The sequence below is a fragment of the Gracilinanus agilis genome, chromosome 3 (assembly GCF_016433145.1).
Source record: "Gracilinanus agilis isolate LMUSP501 chromosome 3, AgileGrace, whole genome shotgun sequence".
Lineage (NCBI taxonomy): Eukaryota > Metazoa > Chordata > Mammalia > Didelphimorphia > Didelphidae > Gracilinanus > Gracilinanus agilis.
In genome coordinates, this window is record NC_058132.1 from 123,599,090 (window position 1) to 123,620,674 (window position 21,585).

Genomic DNA, 21,585 nt, shown 5'->3' on the forward strand with positions numbered 1-21,585 from the left:
TTCATCTCCTGGGGTATACGCCTAATAATAGTATCACTAGGTCAAAGAATATGTATGCACAGTTTAATAGCTTTTTGGGCATAGTTCCATCAGCAGTACATTAGTGTATTTGTTTTCCCACACTCCCTTCAGCATTTACGTTTTTTGTCAGCTTTGCCATTTGATGTGTGTGAAGTAGAGCCCTTCACTGAAGAGGTGCTTTTATTTGTATTTCTCTAATTACTAGTGATTTAGATTATTTTTTCCATGTTGCTATTGATAGCCAGGATTTCCTTCTCTTTAAATTGCCTTTTCATATACTTTGACCATTTATCAATTGGAGAATGGCATTTATTCATCAAAATTTGAATCAATTCCCTATGTATCTTAGAAATGAGATATATATATAAGTAAAAACTTGCTGCAAAGATTTTTCTCATTTGTTCCCTCTCCTCATTTGAGTTGCATTGGTTTTATTTCTGAAAGAAATTTTTAATTTTTTATAACCAAAATGATCCTTCTTTGACCTTCTCAGTCTCTTGTATAGTCTTGAACACCTCCCCTATCCATAGATCTGAATGCCTGAATATTAAATATCCTGTTTATAGGGAGAGGATAAACTCAGTTTTGCTGGATAAACAATTCTTGGTTGTAATCCTAGCTCCTTTGCCTTCTGGGAAATATCATATTCCAAGTTCTCTGCTCCTTTAACATGGAAGCCACTAAATTTTGTGTGATCCTAACTAGCTCTACACTATTTGAATTGTTTCTTTCTGGAACCTTGAAGTATTTTCTTTTTAACCTGGAAGCTCTGGAATATGGCCATAATATTTCTGGGAATTTTCATTTTGGGGTTTCTTTCAGTAGGTAATTGGCAGATTTCTTTCCATTTCTATTTTGGCCAATAGATCTAAGATATTAGAGCAGTTTTCTTTTATGATTTCTTGAAAGATGATTTCTAGACTCTTTGATCATGCCTTTCAAGTAGTCTAATAATTCTTAAATTATCTCTCCTTTATCTTCTAGATTGGTTGTTTTTCTGATGAGATATTTCACATTTTCTTCTATTATTTTCCAATATTTTGACTTTGTTTTTTATTGTTTCTTGGTGTCTCTTGAAGTCATTAGCTTTCACTTGCCCAATTCTAATTTTTAAGAAATTGTTTTCTTTAGTGAATTTTGTACATCTTTTCCCATTTGGCCTATTCTATTTTTTAAAGAATTCTTCAGTGAATTTTTATGTCTCTAACCATTTGGCTAATTCTGTTTTTTAAAATGATATTTTCTTCAGTATTTTTTTGTTCCTCTCTTACCAAGTTGGTAATTTTTTTTTTATAATTTTCTTGCAACCATTCTCATTTCTTTTCCTAATTTTTCTTCTATCACTTATCTCTTTCTTTAACTCTTTCAGGAATTCTTTTTTGGGGGCTTGGGCCCAATTAGAATTTTTTCTTTGAGGCTCTGTTTGTAGCTGTTTTCACATTGTCTTCTTCCACAGAAGTCACTTTTTATGGTTAAGTACTTTTTCTAGTCTACTTCTCAACATTGAACTTTATGTTAATGTTGGGTTCTGCTCACCTGAGGGTGGAAAGGCACTGTCCCAAGCTTCAGTTTTTTCATGCTACCATTTCAGAGATAGTTTTGGGAATCTGCAAATTTTTGGTGTGTCCAAGGTGATGTTATCCTCAGAGAATTATGGTCACTGATCTCTTAGTGTATGTTCTGGTCTTTACCCAGGAAGAATTCCTAGATTCCTATAGCTAGAAGCACTAGAGTTCCTCATGGACCTGGAACTGCAAACAGAGTTTCTGCTCCTTTGTGACTAACCCTTATCACTACTTCTTGCCTTGGAATTTTGTCCCAAACACTGGATATGGTCAGTGGAATTACCAATCAGCTACACCCAGTATTAGCAAAGGCACCATAATCTCTTTCAAATAAGCTGTCTGACCCCTTACCATCTTTGGGCCAAGAGCTCCTGAAGCTGCTGCTTCCACTATTGTAACAACCTCAAAGGCTCACCACTGGTGCTGGTGTTGATGCTTCCTCTGCTGCCTTGTGTGCCCTGGCCCTGCCCCTATCCAATCACAGATCTGTCTTCAGACCTCCAAAGTTTTCTCACTGATCTTTTGTTGGCTCTGCCACTCCAAAACTTGATTTGAGGTGTTAAAGTTGTTTGGAGGGGAATGTTGAGAGAGTTCAGCTGAGTTGCTACCTCTAATCTGCCATCTTGGCTCTATCACACAAAAATTTTTAGTAATTTCTACTCCTGGTTCCTCACATTGCAGAAGCCAAAAAGAGAGAAAAGGTATATTGTATTTCTGTTCCAAACCCTCCTTCCCTGAGACAAAGTCTTCTGATGTGGATGTACTCATAACTCACTATGATTCCTTGTATTCTCTCTGATCAATACTTAACCGATGCCTAATATGAACTGAAATTTGAATTCCATCCTTCCTTTAGTGACCAGTGATTTTATATATTACAGTCTATTTTCTGACAGAAAGTGTGGAGGGTCTCAAACTTTAGCTTATATAGAAAAAATATTTTCTCAATGGCTAGCAGTCCTTCAAGAAGAAACCATTTTTAATCACCATTTAAAAAAAAGATGCTAAGCTCTGTTTATAAGAGTGATATGAAGGAGTTTTTACTATATTGATTCTGGAAAAACATATGCTAAACATTTCCAAGGTCTAATGTATAATAGTGAATCAATCAAAACCATTTTTATTCTTGCTACTCTCAGAATATAACCAGTTGCCTATAGAGCAGCAAAGTACATAAGCACCTGGAGGGGGAAACAGGTTTTGTTCTACACAAACTCTAATGACAGACTATAAACCCATTTCATGTTGTTTTATGTTGCATTCTGAATCCATTACAGTGATTATTTCTAAAGGAGGCTGGGAGAGGGTGGAATCGAATGCCTCAAAGTCTTATTCCCATTTTCATTATCTTCCAACATTCTAGCACTTGTAATGTGTCAGACACTATGAAAACAAAGAGGTTCCAGTAGTCATGGACAACAAGAGGTACAATTACAGGAAATAGGTATTTATTTATTACATGTTTGCTGCACTGAAGTGTGTTTTCCAGTCTGAAGCCTACTTCAACACATATTTATTAAATGCCTGCTCTATATAAAGCTATTTGGACAGGTATTTCAAAGAAGGAGTTGGATCTGGAATAAACAAGAAGAGAAGAACAGGTTGGATTGCTTGTGTATTTTTTAATATCCCCAAGCTGATTAATAAAATCAAAAGGAAGAAATATCGTATAATAGGGAAAAAACCCACTGGATTAGGAGTCAGAGGCCCTGGTTTCCAATTCTAGTTCTGCTACCTATCATTTCCATAATTTTAGGAAAGTTTCTACATCTCTCAAGACTTCATGGTTTTCTCATCTTTACAATTAGACTAGATGATCACAAATGGACCCTACTGGCTGCAAATACTATAATTTTCTAGTCACAAACAGATAAGAATCCAAAAAAAGATATAATGATGAGCCAAAGTTACTAAGTTGAAAATGACTGGGATAAATGTAAAGTCCACTAGACATCTTAATGTCTCATCATAATGCAAAGTAACCCTAGGTTCCCAAAGACCAAACCAACAGAGCATAAGCTCTGGCTACCAAGCTAAAAGAATTCAAGTATGGGTCTGGTGATGGAGTACATATTTGTTACCTTAGAACCAGCCTAGATAAATTTGTAGAAGTTCATCACATAATTGGCTCCAGAGTAATGATTTTTTTAATATAGCAGTCTTTAGAATTAATCATCTACTTACAGAGGGTTTGCAATATGCACCAGGGAAATGCCCATATTTACAAAATTACAGATCCTTCAGATATAGAAATAATATAGAACTACAGTTTGGTTAAAAAAAAGTCATCTGCACAAGCATAGAGTGATGGAGGGATGACTAGAGAGCAGTGATGTGCCAAAGATCTTGGGATTAGTGGCCTAGAAACTTGATTTAAGTAACCTGAATAAAGGGCAAGCTTACGTGGCATTAACAGAAAAACAGTATAAAACAAAGACGACAGTTCTGTTGTGCTCTGTCCTGGTCAGATCATATCTAGAGTTATATGTTTAGTTCTTATTATTACCATTATCATGGAATAAAAACTTTTTTTTTTGGGTTTTAGCATGCAAGGTTAGAGCCTATCACATATTAGGTACTTAATAAATGTTTACTGATTGATTTTTATATATAAAAAAATTAAAACAACCAGTTAGTCTAAATGGAGGACACCATTTCTTTAAGAAGTGATTCTGGCCTGTTAAAGAATCAAGGCAACATATATATATATATATATATATATATAAACAAGTAAGAAGTGGTATTATTATTATCTTATTATTATTATCCCCATTTTATAAATGAGGAAACTTAGGCAGACAGAAGTTAAGTGACTTGCCCTTTACCTTGCTAGTACCCCTGTGGCACTTATTTGACACTATATACTATATATATATTGTTAATTATATGTTATATATCAGCTATAAACTACATACTACACATGTCAGTGACACTATTGTCTTTTTGACTTTTTAAATTTACTTTTTAAAGCTAGGCCCTAATTAGTGTGAATAATGAATCCTAAAAATTATTTCACAAATTTCAACTTGAATTATTTGAAGTATTATAATGTATATATGGTAAATGGTTTTGGCCAAAGGGAAATATACAGCCACTTTAGGGAATTCATTATTCCCTCTAATTGANTATATATATATATATATATATATATATTAACAAGTAAGAAGTGGTATTATTATTATCTTATTATTATTATCCCCATTTTATAAATGAGGAAACTTAGGCAGACAGAAGTTAAGTGACTTGCCCTTTACCTTGCTAGTACCCCTGTGGCACTTATTTGACACTATATACTATATATATATTGTTAATTATATGTTATATATCAGCTATAAACTACATACTACACATGTCAGTGACACTATTGTCTTTTTGACTTTTTAAATTTACTTTTTAAAGCTAGGCCCTAATTAGTGTGAATAATGAATCCTAAAAATTATTTCACAAATTTCAACTTGAATTATTTGAAGTATTATAATGTATATATGGTAAATGGTTTTGGCCAAAGGGAAATATACAGCCACTTTAGGGAATTCATTATTCCCTCTAATTGAGACCTAGCTATATTGGCACATCTTAGCTGCTTGATCAATTAAGTGTAGGGGATAGAGGACAGAATCAAAGGTTAGAGGGCCTAGGTTTACTATTTACTATCCAAATAACCATGGGAAATACACCTCTAAGATCCAAAGTTGGGGCAGCTAAGTAGCACAATGGATAGAGTGCCTGGCCTGGAGTTGGGAGGACCTGGTTCATATCTGGTCTTAGACACTTCCTAGCTGGGCAAGTCACATAACTGCAAATGCCTAGCCCTTTCCAGGCTTCTATCTTAGAAGTGATAAGATAGAAGGTAAGGGTTTAATTTAAAAAAAAAGATCCAAAGTTTTCTAATGTATAAAATGATTAATGTAGAACAGATATTTATAAAATGATTATTAACTATTCATTAAATGTTTGCTGGGTATAAGACTCAGTGCTATGTGCCAGACATACAAAGACACAACAAAATAGTCCTTACTTTTGAGGAGTTTTTATTTTCTTGGGGCAGATACACAAGATATCCCCAAAAACCTAGTTCAGGTTTAAACTTTAGTAACTTCAGAGGTATAAATTGTATAAACTATAAAACATATCAATCAAAAGATTAATTATTTATATTTTTACACTTCTTTAGTTTTGTGAAGTTTATATAAGAATTTATTTTAGTGATTTATTTTAATTTTAACAAAACGGGACATTCTATTACTATGCTTCATGTGTGACAGGTTCTGGATGATCCTTTTCTCAGACCAGTGGATCTACAGAGAAGGTCCTCTAGCTCAGCCACCTGGGTCTCCTCAACCATTCCTTAAGCACCAAAATTTGGTTTTTTGAATGTTCTTAAGGCCTAAATTACAAATGTAACACTTTCCATCACTGATCAGCAAGTGATGAAAACTTTTGTAAAACCTGAAGTGACCAGAGAGTTGTATAGAAGTGATGATGAAATTTAGTTATGAAACTTATCAAAAGAATGTTTTTAAATACATAAATAGACTAGAGAGCATTACAAAGGAAACTGATTTCTTCTGAAATATAGGCATCAAAATATGTTTTTTAAGATAAGTTCACAAAACCTAGCAATACCACTATTAGAGCTGTTTCCTAGAGTGATTAGGGGAAAAGGAAAGGAATCTGTATGTTCTAAAATATTTATAGCAGCTTTCTTCGTGGTGGCAAAGTACTAGAAATTGAAGGGATGGTCATCAATTGGGGAATGATTAAACAAGTTGGATGTGATTGTGATGACTTCTTCACAGTAAGAAATAGCAAGAAAGTTATTTTTTTTAAAAACGTGGAAAGACCTAAATTAAATTATGGAGAGTAAAATGAGCAAAACCAAGAGAACACCATATACAGAAATATTGTTTATGAATATCTATGAAAGTCCACCTCCAGAGAAAGAACTGATGAATAGAAACATGCATGACATAGTTTTATATATGCATTTTTTTCTTTTGGTCAAAGATGGATGCCTTCTCTAGTGCAGGAAGGAAAGGAAGATACCTGGGAACCTTAATGTAACAAACAAACAAATAAATAAAAAGTTCATGAGCCTCAGATTAAGAACCCCTTGATTAAAATGAAGAGAAGCTTGAGAAGGGGAAACTAAACAGAATGCTATTATAAGAGACCAGCTGATATACTTGGGGGCAAGTGCCAGGCCTAAGTTTTTTTTTTGTCTTCCATACACAACAGTGCCATGCAAGGTAATATTAACTCACATTTACATGATGCTTTAAGGTTTATAGAGCCCTTTCCTCATAACTCTCCAAGTACTGGTTCAGGGAAATGGTAACATTCACTTCATTTATTAATTTATTGAAACCTTATCCAGTGCTACTCCCATTACATCAATCACCATTTTCTGAATGACTGCTATAAAGCCCAGTCTGTGAAAGAGAGTCTTTGGTGCAGTCACCTGATGATTAGGTTGTCCTCACCCAACGTCACAACAGTAGCTTCTGTGGCTTGAAGAGACATTAGTTTCGCAAGAGCTTCGGACGTTTTACTCTAAGAGAAAAAGAGATCCCAGAGAAACGTTTATAAGACACAGCTCCGTGCAGACCCTCCCCTCCAGTCCTGTGGTTAGAAGTAATGGCTTGATAACCACTTTGCTTTACCTGAAGAAAACTGTTGTCATTTAACACAGGCTGCAGATGGACTCAGAATTCTTTCTAATTGAATACTAGAGTGGTGCCCCTCCTCCTACCCACAATGGCACTCCATGGGCTTGATAGCCACATCAACAGTAAGCAGAAATAATTGGGTACAAATGCTTCAGCAGTGAACCTATGTATTTTTAAAAATTCTTAACCATCTGTTCCCTATTTTATTTTAGGTTCAACCTAATTTCTTTCAGGGTGGAGTCGCACCAAGTTGTAGAAGTGGTTTCGTGTGTGTGTGTGTGTTAAGCAGCTGCAAGACTTGCGTGTCCCTTTAACATCGGCATCTGGCTGGTGCTGGCTATCTCAGAACCAGAGTGCCCGCTATCTGGACCCAGGCCGGGCACTGCGAGCATCTTCCTCCCGCCACTTACCTTGGCCACATGCTCCAGCCACCTCCCCAGCGCGATGAACACAAAGAGCATGGGGGGCGTATCGAAGAAGGTGACGGGGCTCTTCTCCGCCTTCTCGGCCACGGCCACCACCAGGATCACGAGAGAGTAGACGTAGGCGATGCTTGTGGCCAATACGATGAGCACGTCCATGTTGGCCGTCTTGTGCTTCAGTGACTTATAGGCCTGGACGTAGAAATACCAGCCGCCTAGGAACTGTGGGGAGAAGGGCGGAGACACTGGAGGTGACTGTTGGGAGGAAGCCAACCCCCCCCCCCCCCCCGCACCCCCTGCCGAGAACACTCGTCCTTGGCTTTCACACAACTGTTTGTTTTCATTTTAACAGAGAAGTTTTAAAAGGGAATTCTAGCTCTCACTCCGGCAGCACATACACTAAAAGTGAATTCTAAGACTAAAGGCTAACTGTGCATTGAGGAGTTGCTAAGAATGGCCTTTAAAAACCCAGGGAGGCTCAGCTAGGATGTCAATCATTTACTTACAAAGCACCGTGTTCAGAATGGAGGAAGGTTAACAATTTAAATATCAACTCTACGCTCACAGAACTTACAGTGTAGTTGAGAAGACACACATGTGGTTAATGGTATGTAATTAACTGACACTAGAAGACATATGTATGGTTAATGATATGTGAATAAATGACATATTTGAAGGCACTTGTGGCTGATCTGTGATTAAAAGGAAGTCCCTGATTATAAACTGAGGGCCAGTGAGGGAGAGGAATGGGCCAAAAGACTATTCAAAGGTCATGTTCATCCCTAAGGCTCCAGAGCAAAACCAAGAGGGTTTAAGGCCCTGAAAAGTGGCTGCCTTCCCCAAATGTAGTTCATCATTTACCCATTTCCTAACCCAAGAAGATATTCTTGGTTTTCTATCATAAAGCCAAATACATCACATTTTAAACTCCTTAGAGATCATGGGTGTTTGTTAGAGACTGCCTCACCTCACAGTATAACCTTGAGCATATGTTCACTCCAAGTTGGGGGTTTCTCATATGTAAAATATGGTGACTGGATTAGAGGACCTTCACAGTTCTTTTCACCTTTGAAATTCTACAGTGTTCTACCAAGTGGCTTCTTTTCTAATCCAACCCTCTTATTTTATATCTGAGAAACATGAGACCCAGAAAGGATGAGTAATTTGTCCAATGCACATTGCTAGTAAGTGTTAGAGCTGTGATTCAAGCAAATATCCCCTGGTTCCGGGTTCAGCACTGTTTCAGGATGAAAAGGAAAGCTCAGACTATGAGTATAACAGTATAGCAATACTCATTTAAGCCAGATAGAAAGTAGGATGCTCCTGCCAAACAAAGCACAGAACATATCACACAGTCATGAAGGGAACTACTGCTGGTCCCAGGAGAGAAGAGGACATCAGTACGAAGTGATCCAAGCAGGAGCTCCTCCATTCTCCTCCACATCAAGGAGCAAAGCCCATGCAGGTCAGTGACACTAATGACACCATCCATCATCGCAGCATCCCTGCTGGGCTATGGTGCAGCAATCAAGTGCCTCCATATAACTAAACATGGGACCTCCTCTGGCATGGGACCAGAGCACACACATTCACCCAAGCAGCAAGAGAGCAAGAAAGCTTTGCTTTTCTTGTTTATACACACCTGGACAAAAGTACATAGGACAAAGAAGATGAGATTTAAGATGGATAATCCAGGGATGAGGTTATGCTCCAATACCATGGACTCATGAGGCTGGCTGCTAGGTATTAACATGTAAATCATCAAACACAAGACAGGGATGCCAAAAACCAGACTGCACAGGAAAGATTTCTTCCATCTAGAAAGGAAAGGGCAACAACCACATCATGTGAGACACAATTCTCATTTGGATTAGTGCTCTGTTCTCCTGCTGATGGGTTTGGAGACACACCTGTATCACTGGTGTCAGAGGTTTTGCCAGGGGGAAAAAGCCAGTGGCTCTCCCTCTTGGACATCAGTCCACTGAGGGCATATTTGGCACTCTAAGTTTTCCATAGAGTTAGATGGGTCCTCAGGGACCATCAGATCCAGTGTACTGCCTAAAGGCAGATGAGGAATAAATTGAGCCCATTTTATAGATAAGGTAATTAAGATACAAAAAGGTAAAGTGTTTGCTCATGTAATAAGTGGTAGAGGAGGGATTAGAACCCAGGTCTCTTGGCTACAAAGGTAGCATTCTTTCTGCTATATCATGAAGCCTCTTGTCAAGCCTTAATCTCAACTCCCATTTAAATAAAGTACCAATTCTTAATTTGAAAAGTTTTCTAGGTCTAAGATCCCTCCCAAATTAAGCTCAGGGGTGTTACAACTAAGAGACACAAAGCCATTAGTCCAAAATTGCATGAAACACTGGATACCAGCAGCAATGGTTACATAGACAAACATGTACCAGAATAAGCCAAAGAATCCAGGTTAAGGAGAGTAAGACACTTATCCAAGAGCTTTGGATTATTTTTAACTGTTCTACCTACTGTTTTATTTCCATCTTGTGATCCAAATGATGAGCATTGGGATTTCTCTGAGCCAAGGAAGCATGAAAGCCAATTCCCTTGTTTTTAAAAAAAAAAAGAAAAAGAAAAAATGGAGAATATTTGGTAAATGAATGCACTTGAAGAAGTATTTCATAAATACTGCAATGAGTTTATGAGACACTCTCACCTTTTTGGCCCATTAGCAGTGGCTTAAAAGCTCTCATTTCTCTTTATAAAAAAAATGTACAAATTCCAACTGCCCCCCCCATACACACACACACACACACACGTGAAGGATCCATTCTGGATCTAGCATGTGTGATGCTTTATAGAATGTCTTTCATCCATAAGGACAGTGATGCACCACCATCATGAATACAGACACAGTATATAGCAAAGTCATCTTCTATAGGAATCCAAGATTCAGAGGTCTTCAGAGCTAGAAGGCCCCATGAGATTGAGTCTAGCTCCTGCACTCTGCAGAACTGAGATCTAAAGGGACTTGGGACTTGTCCAAAGCCACAAAGGCAACTTACTCCCCCTTCTATTTTTGATAATAAAATAATCATGCAGATTATCTCATTACACTGTGATGTGAGATGGTGAAAATATAACCCCTTCTTTTCAGATTATAAAACTGGAAGTGAAAAAGTTTAGAAAGTTGCTCAAAGTCATGCATATAGTGTTAGAGCAGCAGTTCTCAAAGTGTGGTCTAGGGACCCTTGGAGGTCCCTGAGATTCTTCTAGGGTGTTCTCAAAGTAAATTTTTTGATAAAATATTTTAATTTATAACATAGTAATAATGATAGACATAAGATACATAAAAAGGTTCTTTGGGAGGGTTTTCAATTACTTTTAAGAATGTAAAGGGGGTCCCTGAGATTAAAAAAAAAGTTTGAGAAATGCTATGTTAGAAGATAAGAACACAGATTTCCCAATGTTAAATACAGGAATCATTTCACTATAATATAGGATGATTTAAGAGGTTACTCAAAAGAATTTCATCACTAAAAATCCCTCAATCTTCCATATATATATTTATTCATTTATTTGTTTATTTGTTTATATATACACATGCACACCCCTCCTTTCCCACTTCCTAGTTGTCTAGTGACTTTAAATTCTCTCTTTACAGTGGCCATGGGAAAAAAACTGCTAGGGAACAAGATAACTGACCCCATGTGGGCAAAGATCCTGGAAAATTCATGGTAGGTCTTTAACAATAAAAATAAAATAGAGTTGGAAGAGGAGGTATGAAAGAGATGAGGACATCTCAGAATGTTGAGAAACAGGGCCTACATTGTGGTACTAAGGAAAAGAGGCATAAGTTGCAATAAAGAAGGTCTAGGGCAGAGAGTGGGTGAAATTTCTCAGAACAAGGATGATGCGGCCACAGTCTCTGATGGGAGTGAGGTCAAATGAAGGTAGTAAGTAACAAAGAATATAAAATACTAAGAGACTTTAAAGGCTGTGCTCATTCACTGTCTTCTAGAGATTCTTCCTACCCTTAAGATTTTGACTTTTAATCCTTGACATCATTCTTTTATTCCTTCTTGTTAGTATCCTTTAAGATTTATTGAATTTGGGGGCATCTGGGGAGCTCAGTGGATTGAGAGCCAGGCCTAGAGATGGAAGGTCTTGGGTTCAATTCTGGCCTCAGACACTTCCTAGCTGTGTGACCCTGGGCAAGTCCCATTGCCTAGCCCTTACCACTCATGCCTTCTAAAACAGAAGGTAAGGGTTTAAAAAAAATTATTGAATACCAACAGTCTCCCAGGTCCATTCGGTATAGGGTGTTTCTTTTTTGTTTGTTTGTTTGTTGTTTTTTAATACTGGAAAAGTCACTCATATTTTACTGAAAAGAAAGTTAAGAACAAAATGCTAATCTGGCATGAAGATGTTGCATTTCATAAGAGATTTTAAGATCATGGTTACCACTAAGCTGCAACTTTATTCTGTTTTCTAAAGGTTATATTGCAAATTTGGTTTCCTCATCAATTTTTAAACAACTACACAGGTTATCACTACTATTCTCTACTATGGATAATGGAAGAGTCAAGAATTCAGGCAGTGTCACAGGTCACCTGTATGACTCTGGACAGGCCATTTTGCTTTTCTATGGCTTAATTTCCTCATCTGTAAAGTAAGAGGGAGAACTAGGTCATTTCCAAGAATTCTTCCAGCTCTAAATCCTTTGAACTTGTAACTGGAACATGCCAATAATAGGGTAGAACAAGGGCCAAAAGAATAGCTTTATATATTGAAAACATTATTATATGAAGAAATTCACAAGTAGGAGTCTTAAAATATGAGAAGAAATGAAGTGATATTATGATGGAACATATAGATTAGACCATACAATTAGGAGGAAGAAATGATAAGATGACGCATTATTATATTTATTTAAGAGTGGCATGAAGCTTGGGGTGAAAGTGAATTGCACTGGGTAACAGAACTGGGATTCAAAAGGGATTCTGACAAGTTAAGACAATGAGCCACACTGCCTGAGATTAAGTTTAACTGAGTTAACTATAAAGGTCTATACTTAGGTATAAAAGTCACTGACACAAGTGTGGATGGAGGAAAAATCAGTCAACAAATAATTATGATGTGCCTACCATGTGCTAGATATGGTGTTAAGTGCTGAAGATACAAAAGAAAGCCTTGGTGCTTTAATGAATTGCAAGCTCAACAGCATTCTTTTAATAGGACGGTCTCTACAATCACAATATGATCTTGGGCTGTATAAGGTCCAGAACCAGGGAGACAATGTCCGCACTCTTGCTTTGGTCAGCTTTGATCAGACTACAGCTGAAGTATGTCCAGATCTGGTTCCCACATTTAGTAAAGACATTGGTGTGTCTATATTCAAAAATGTCTTGGAGCATGCCTAGAGAAGGGTGCACTAGCCAGAAGGATGACGAGTAGACTATCACAAAAAGCTGAAGTTGAAGGATATACTGATGTTTAGACTAGAGAAGGTAAAGTTTAGGGAAAGATATACTAGCTCTCTTTCTACATTAAAACAACAACAACAATAATAGCTGGCATTTATATAAAGTGCTTTAAGGTTTACAAAATGCTTTACAAATATTATATTATTTCATCCGCATGATAGTGAGAGGTAGGTGATATTATTACCTCCACTTTACAGATGAGAAACTGAGGCTTAGGTTAAGTAAGCCACCTGGAGTCACAAGACTTGTAAACTTGTAAATGAGTCTTCCTGACTCATCCATGGAGCCACCTAGCTATTGAGGGTTAGCCTATGGAAGAGGCAGAAGACTTGTTCTGCTGTGAAGTGCCCATCTCTGAAGTTCTTCACAAAATATCTGTGTCTACTTATTGGTGTGGGTAGGATCAGGTGGTCTCTGAAACCCTATAACTAGCAATGCTGCTCTACTTGCCATTTCTTAAAATGGTTTCCTTTGCATAACACACACACACACACACACACACACACACACACACACATACACACACACCCTTTCCACAGCTATATTCTAACCACGGATCAACAATCTTGGAATGCCTATAAGGCCACACAAACTTCTTTGCATTGAGTTCTAGTTCATTTTTAATACATTCTCTGTACTTATGTATAAATATCTTGGATCAGAGTTTTATTTCTCCTCTTCTTCCTGAATATTGTCTCCTGTGATTATGTATTATTCCCTCTAACTATCACTATCCTCCCTCCCTATCTTTTTAAATTAAAATTTATTTTATTTTCTAATAGAGAACTCTCTTCTTTCCCTTCCGCCTCCTCTCCTGCCACCCCAAGCCAAACTCTACCTCCACCAAGAGAAAGCAACAAAACCAAAATCACCTTTTATAAATTCAGAGAGTTAAGCAAAACAAATTCCCACATTGACTACATATGCATGTCTCAATCTACACTGAGTCTATCACTTCTTTATTAAGAGATTGGCAACAAGTTTCATCATTAGTTCTCTGGAACTGTAGTTGGTCACTGTGTTGATTCAAGTCCTTGAGTCTTTCAAAGCTGCTTGTCTTTAAAATATTGTTATTACTGCATACTTTTCCTCCTGGTTCTGCAATCTCACTCTACATGGGTTCATATAATCCTCTCAGGTTTCTCTAAAGCCATTCCCATCATCTTATACTTAATCACATTCAAATGGGTCCTTTTCCTCTTTCTAGGATCTCTTTGGGGATACAGACCTCACAACCATGCCACATTTTTTTAACCCTTACTTCCTGTCCTAGTATCAATTTTTAGACAGAAGGGCGAAGGCTAACAAACTGGATTAAGTGACTTGCCATGGGTCACGCAGCTAGGAAGTATCTGAGGCCACATTGGAACTCAGGTCCTCCTGACTCCAGGCCTAGTATTCTATCCACTTTGTCACCTCGCTGCCCTATTCCCATCATTTGTCATTGTTTTATAGCTTCTACTCTCCATGATAGCTGGTTTATCACTTTTATGTGGATGGTTTCCCGTTTGTTACTCCAGTTAAAATCCTCTTGGTCAAAAGGAACAAATATTGATTATAGCTCCTTGAGGGCAGACTACATCTTTTCCATCTGATATCTTCTCTAGTATAATCTGGTGCACGGAGCAAACACCAAATATGTATTTGGTGAATAAATCAAAGAATCAAAATACTAAGACCGCAGGAATCATCTCAGTTTATGGGCCAGGTAATCTCAGCTTCACAGATGTTTCAAGTATTCTTCCAAAATCAACACAAAGATGTAAATGTGTTTTATACAATCTAATGCCTTACTATTTAAGATTTATCTTTATGAATTTGCTTTAAAATAACTTACCTCAATAATTTTTATAATATCTCGAGGACCCACAATTTCAGGATCAAACTTGATATGAGCCTTGCTTGTAGCAAGGGCCACAGAGGCATAAAGAATGCCATTGGTTCTGGTCAACCTGGATTCAATGTTGTGAACACATGAAGCACAGGTCATTCCTGTGACCTGCATGGCAGAAAAATAAAATATATATTTATAAAGAACTTATGTAATCTAGGCAAGGGCTTCCCAACCTGTAAATCATTACCCAATCATCCATCACAAGTTCACTGTCACCACATTCCATGCTACCAACTCTTAAGTTGCCAGTAATCTATTCAGTATATTATAGGATCACCAAAGGACACTGGGATTTATTTAGTCCAATCCTTTCATTTTACAGATGAGGAAAAAGAAGTCAAGGGTTGGTAGGTCACTCATTCAAGGTCACGATGGTAGTAAGAATCAAAGGCATGATATGAATTCAAGTCTTCTGACTACAGAGTTAGCAACCTTTCACCTGTACCATAATGCTCCTGTCCATTCAGGTTAGCTCCCCATGTCAGCACTGTCCACTACCTCTCAAACCTCCTTAAGTATATAAATAAAAAGTAGCTCTCTCCCCAAAGATTATGAGTCCCTTGCCTAGGCAACAGAGAGAAGAATGGGGAGGCAGGATAATTAAATTCAAACTTCCAGCCCCAAGTTATTCGCTGCATAGTTTATAGGAGGCATTTCCTCTCTTTGTCTCTGTTTTCTCACTGGCAACTTGGGTATAGCAATGCCTGTTCTTTATCTACCTCGGTGAGATACAGTGAGAAGGCACAGATTCAGTTGCTGTCCCTTCTCCAGGAAGTATCCTGGAGAGAAGGGGGCAGTGATGGCAGACCTATGCCACAGGTGCCAAAGATGGCACACAGGGCACTCTCTGTGGGCATATGGCTCCCCCCTCCCCCAAGTTTGTTACTGGAAAGGCAAAGATACTCAGGAAGAGCTGCTCCCCTCCCTCTCTCCACTGTGCCTGATGACATTTTTTCCTATCCCCAGCCCCTCTTCCCATCAGCCAATGGGAGAGCGGGGGGGGGGGGGGGGAGGATTAGGGGGAGGAAGGTGTGAGGCTCACAGGCAGCAGAGCTGAAGGGGAGCAGAGCACTTGGGCCACTCCCCTCCCCCTCACTATGTGTGCTGAGGACATTCCTCACTTCACCCGCTCCTCTGTCCAGCAGCCCAATGGGAGCGCTTCCTCCCTCCCCTATGTGGGTAAGGGCGGGGTGGGGCATGCCTGGCACATGGTCTCTAAGGGCAGGTGGGCACAGCACTCGGTCTGGGGGTAGGGGCAGGACTCAGCACTCTGTCTCTAAAAGGTTTGCCATCACCTGACTAGGGCATCTTTTAAGGTTGCCTTCAGTGCCACAATGATGGGAAAGGAGGAAGTCATTGCTGTCTCGTGCATACAATGAATCAGTCATCCAAGCACTAATACTCAGCATTCTCTAACAGCTGGTTATTACCAACAGTTAACCAACAGTCTCCAACAGTTAATTATTACATACAATAGCTCACATTTTGTGGGGCTTGATAACTAGCTACAAGATCAATCACATTTATCTTCCATAAGATCTCATCTGTATAAAAATCCTGCGAGCCTCATTTAAAAGGATTAGATTGGGTAACAGAGATAAACACTGGATAACAAATCACAGAATTGGAGAGTTGGAAGGGACCTCAGCAGTCATCAAGTCCAATACACACAGAAATTATTCATATACTATAATGCAATCTAATATAACGTGGCATCACATACATAAAGACGAAGAGGTACACACATACTTTCTAGGCACTGATTTAATACAGAAGTACCTGCTTCAGGGTGTATCAAGTCATGACTGTCACATACAGGTACACACACGCACGCATGCACACACACACACACACCTGATTAAAGTTGCCTCCCAAAATGGGCAACATAACTTAAAAAAAATTTTGAAAGGAAAAATGTGTGTGTGCGCGTGTGCATGCATGCCAATGTATGTTTAGCTGAATATTTAAAAATAATGCCAAGTATAACTCAGACCCAGGTTAATATAAACCATATTTTGGGTGGCAGAAGAGGGGGAATTTAGCCTCTCTCTAGACCAGTATAACATCCTCATTTACGGATAAGGAATCTGAGTGCTAGAGATGGTAATGATCTATTCAAGGTCACACTGATGTAGAAAGGACTCAAACCAAAGTCTAAGTCCCGTGCTCTTTTCACTCTACCACACTGCTTCTCTGCAATGCTGAGACTTACAAGAAAATCCTGTGTACATACTAGAGTGACCTGTAGCAAAAACAATGAACAGCAACAATCATGAAGATAAACTAGCTTTAAAATGCTATATTAAAACACCACAATTCTTATAATATTAGAAAAATTCTTAAATAACATATTCATTTACTTTTAAATTTGAAGGTATAGCTAACTAGTCAGTTTAGAATTTGCCTACTTTGTAGACTGCGATAGTATGGGAAAGGGAAATTCTTCCAGGCCTCGTCACTAGGCTAACAGGTGCCATCAGGGTACTTCTATGCCCTAGGCTCCCCAGAAAAGAAAGGAAGGCCCCACTCTGTAAGGCCCAGCCCCTTCCTTCATAAAGAATGTCACTTATCAGAAATTTGAAGAACCACCTATGTCCTTATAACTTTGTCTTTAAACATCTGCTTAATGCTAATGGCAGTGTTCAATAGAGCAAGCAAACAAGAAATTCTTTTAATTGTTATACCGCATTGCTCAATCTCTTTCTCAGGTTAACTGCTTGACACAACAATCTCCTTACAGATGGACCATGTTGGGGGAGGGGGGCAGATTTGGGGCTGGATTTGGAGTCCGGAGCTCTGGTTTCTAATCCTCCCCTTCTTAATATTTGCTAGCTGTGTAAACATGAGCATGTTCCACAACCATTCGGAATTTGTTTTCTTACATGCCAAATGGTTATAATAATAGTTATATTTATATAGCTACATTTATATAGTGCTTTAAGGTTTGAAAAGAGCTTTATAAATATTATCTTATTTGATCCTCATGAAAACCTGGGGAGATAGTTACTGTTATAATCCCAATTTTATAGAAGAAACTGAAGTAGGCAGAGTCTAAGTAATTTTCCCAGGATCACACAGCTAGTAAGTTATCTAAGGCTGGATTTGAACTCAGGTTTTCCTGACTACCACCTCTGCACCACTGCACCACCTCTAATAATAGCTGTACTATCTACCTCTAAGAGTCATTATCAGGGGAAATACTTTGCCAGGTTAAAATGACATACCTATGGTCCCAGGAGTCTTGGTGAAATAAATAAGTAAGCCTTAATAGCTCACAACCACCCACACTTCTGGTACGCTCTGTAGAAATGTCTCGGTGTCATCCTCTCCTGTTCTTTGCAGAAGGGGATGACTGGTGAGAGTGAATAAGTGGGCACCACTCACTCTACCCATTCCCAGGGGACAGCTTCTCATTCTTCTCTGAGTTGTAGCTACAGTGACTGCTGATCTTTGGCTCAGTGTGTACGACCCTCGTCCCACAAGGAAATAGAAGAGAGTTTATATATCCTGATTCATCTCCCAGCCAGGGCTTCCCAGCATCTCACTCAGAACAACCCTCCTCCCAGCCAATCAGCAGCACGCAGTCTGAGCATCCCTTCTAACCCTAGTTTACCTCAGATTACCAATAGCTCCCTAAGCCTGAACCTCCCCAGGGTTCTTGAACTCTTCAACACCTTAAAAACCTCCTTTTAATTTCCAAATCCTCCTTTCAATTCCCTGATTTAATCCTCAAGAATCTCCTCCTGAGAGTGACGAGTCTTGACTGTCCACTGTACTACAAAGTGAACAAATCACCATTAGTAACTTGGAAAAAAATTGACAGTGGGTCTTCTGAAGCAGAAGTATGTTGGTCAGTGGTCCAAAGGATGTGGCCCTCCAATAAACAGGTGTGGGAGGAAAGCTCTCCCCTTCCCCCCACTTCTGGATAACATAGCTGGCGTGCATCTGCATAAATCTACATGAGTCTGCGTGAGTCTGCGTCAGCTACGTCACCAAGCATGAATCACAGGCCTGTGGCCTACACTCCTCATCCCAGATATAATTCTGAATTTGATCCAGATGTAAAAGAAGGAATAAAAGCAACAACCTAGGAAGCATTCTTGTGCTCTCAGGTGACGGGTGCTGGGGGAGCTGCTACAGTGGCCATGCTGAGACCACCCACCTGGCTGGCTAGAATAGGCTTTTCTCTCTATATCTCTCTGCCTTTTCCCATCTAAGTAAATACTAATAAACTTTATGAAAAATAAGGACCAGAGTCCTAATTTTATTTCTTCCTAGGGGATAAATTATCAGGATGTTTTAGGTTTCTTCCATATCTGAGTCTAGTTTTCTCACTCTGGAGAAACTGAGACCATGAGAGAGGGAAAGTGACGTGACAATGGTCACCCTACCAATCAGTGGCAGAGCTCAAACTAGAATCCAGTTGCTTTTTCTTCAACTCTCCTACCTTTTTTCTTAGTTTTCTACCCCAATACTCACAGTCAGCTCAATATTGCCATCTGATCCAATGTAATCTTCCATTATGGTGGCTTCAAAGCCTAAGTTCTGGATGAGCTGGGCTATTTCAAGGGGCTGGATGGTTTGTGGATCATACTTGACCTCTGCCTTTCCAGCCATTAGAGCGACCAGAACTGAAAGTATACCTGAAACCATAAGAACAACATTTTGGGCTTATACTAAGTGAGGTTCCTTGGAATGAGGTGTAGAGTACATTTAAAAGTTAAAATATCCCCCTTAGGTAATGGGATGCTATAACTGGTAGGATATGACCATATATATTATATACACCCAAACAGGAAATAAACCTAGCATCTATCAGCCACCATTTTATAAAAAGGACAGGGCTACTTTCTCAGTTGCTTATAAATATGAAAAATATTACCCTCCATAGTAGTAACCTTAAACACTTTCAGTCCACAGCCGGCTTCAGTGAGATTAGCAAGGCAATGGGCCAACCACCCCACCTCCTTCCACTTGCCATTACAAAATACCTTGTACAAATCAGGGATAAGTACAGCAAAGCTTTTAATGAAGCATCACTAAGAAATATCAAGAAAGGATTCACATAGGACACAAAAGTATGGCGTTATCATAAATTAATTTAGCCTGTGAACAATATTTTGTTGTTATTATTTAGTTGTTCCAGGTGTGTCTGACTCTTCATGACCCCCTTTGGGGAGTTTTCTCGGCAAAGATATTGGAATGGTTTGCTATTTCCTTCTCCAGTTCACCTGGCAGATGAGGAAACTGAGGCAAACAGGGTTAAATGACTTGTCCAGAGACACACCGCTAATAAGTGTCTGAAACAAGATTTGAACTCAGGAAGATGAGTCTTCCTGAATCTAGGTTTGGGGCCCTATCCGCTGCACCACCTAGCCACCCCAGATAATAAATAGAGATCTTTCTTAGACTACATTTTAGAAATCACTGCCTTAGGAAACCAGGAAAATAAAGATTATAGTGAATAAGGAAATGGGAAAAGGTTCTGCTTAAAAAAATGGGGAACCCAAAAGAAGAAAGGGAGCTAATAGAAGATGGAGTTGCATGAAGCCATAGGATGAATAAAACCTGAAAGATAAAAAGCTACAATGGTAAAACTACAATGCTAATCCAGTCCTTTAGAAATGAGGTACCAACCCAAGTAAGATGGAGAGTTCTGTGTTAGGGATTGTTGGATTTTTTTTTAAATTTTCCATCCTTAATTTATACAAAGCTAGGTAGCATAGTGGATAGAATACTAGACCTAAAGTCAGGAAAACCCATCTTCATGAGTTTAAAATCTGGCCTCAGACACTTACTAGTTGTGTTACCCTGCACACATCACTTAACTCGGATGGCTTCCATTTTTTTCTCATCTGTAAAATGAGCTGGAGAAGGAAATGGAAAACCACTGAAAACCCCAAATGGGGTCACAAAGAATCAGACCAACTAAAAAACAACTGAAAACTTTTATATTCCAAACAAGTGAAATATCAAAGATCAGAAAAAACAAGGAACCAATTGTCCAAGAACATTACACAAACTTTTATACTAATCAGTGAAAAAGTTCCTACAAGGATATTTGATAAGTAAACATCAAATGGTGACCCTAAAAGGGAGACATTGCAAGCCCAATTTCAATGATTTCTTAAGCTTTTCCAATATAGTGCATATGATAAATTTCATGAATTCTATACTGCCAATAATGGATTTATGTCTCTTACCCTCTTCCTTCAATAGATTTCTTTCTATGTTGGAGACACAGGATGCACAGGTCATGCCTGTTATGCGTAAAAAGCATTTTTCTGAAGTCGCTGCCTTAGAGTGAAGTGGAGCTCTTGAGGAAAAAGGCTTCAGAGAGAGGCCAGACATGCTTGTTTTGTGATACCCCTCAGCATTGACTTCTTCCTCTTGAAGAGAAACAGAATCCTTAAGCTCTGTTCGGGCCTTAGAGTCCACAGCATAACAGTTTCCAACATCCTTTTTGGACCTGGTTTCTAGATTTAAAAAAAGAAAATGATATAGCTCAAATTAGTGTCAAATTATTTCTTCCAGAAAATAAAAACAAAAATCTGATAGCATCATAAT

The 21,585-nt window shown here is 38.6% G+C and overlaps 1 protein-coding gene across 1 annotated transcript in view; it reads right to left on the minus strand.

Annotated features, from left to right (window-relative positions):
- The window catches only part of ATP7B (ATPase copper transporting beta), an 80,586-nt gene that overhangs the window by 30,749 nt on the left and 28,252 nt on the right, over positions 1 to 21,585 (minus strand). The window contains exons 3-9 of the mRNA XM_044666052.1: positions 21,222 to 21,494; positions 19,498 to 19,661; positions 14,962 to 15,123; positions 10,168 to 10,244; positions 9,320 to 9,494; positions 7,666 to 7,899; positions 7,048 to 7,139 (exon numbers count right to left, since the gene is read on the minus strand). Of these exons, the coding sequence (XP_044521987.1) occupies positions 7,048 to 7,139; positions 7,666 to 7,899; positions 9,320 to 9,494; positions 10,168 to 10,244; positions 14,962 to 15,123; positions 19,498 to 19,661; positions 21,222 to 21,494 (1,177 nt within the window). The remainder of the gene's footprint in view (positions 1 to 7,047; positions 7,140 to 7,665; positions 7,900 to 9,319; positions 9,495 to 10,167; positions 10,245 to 14,961; positions 15,124 to 19,497; positions 19,662 to 21,221; positions 21,495 to 21,585) is intronic.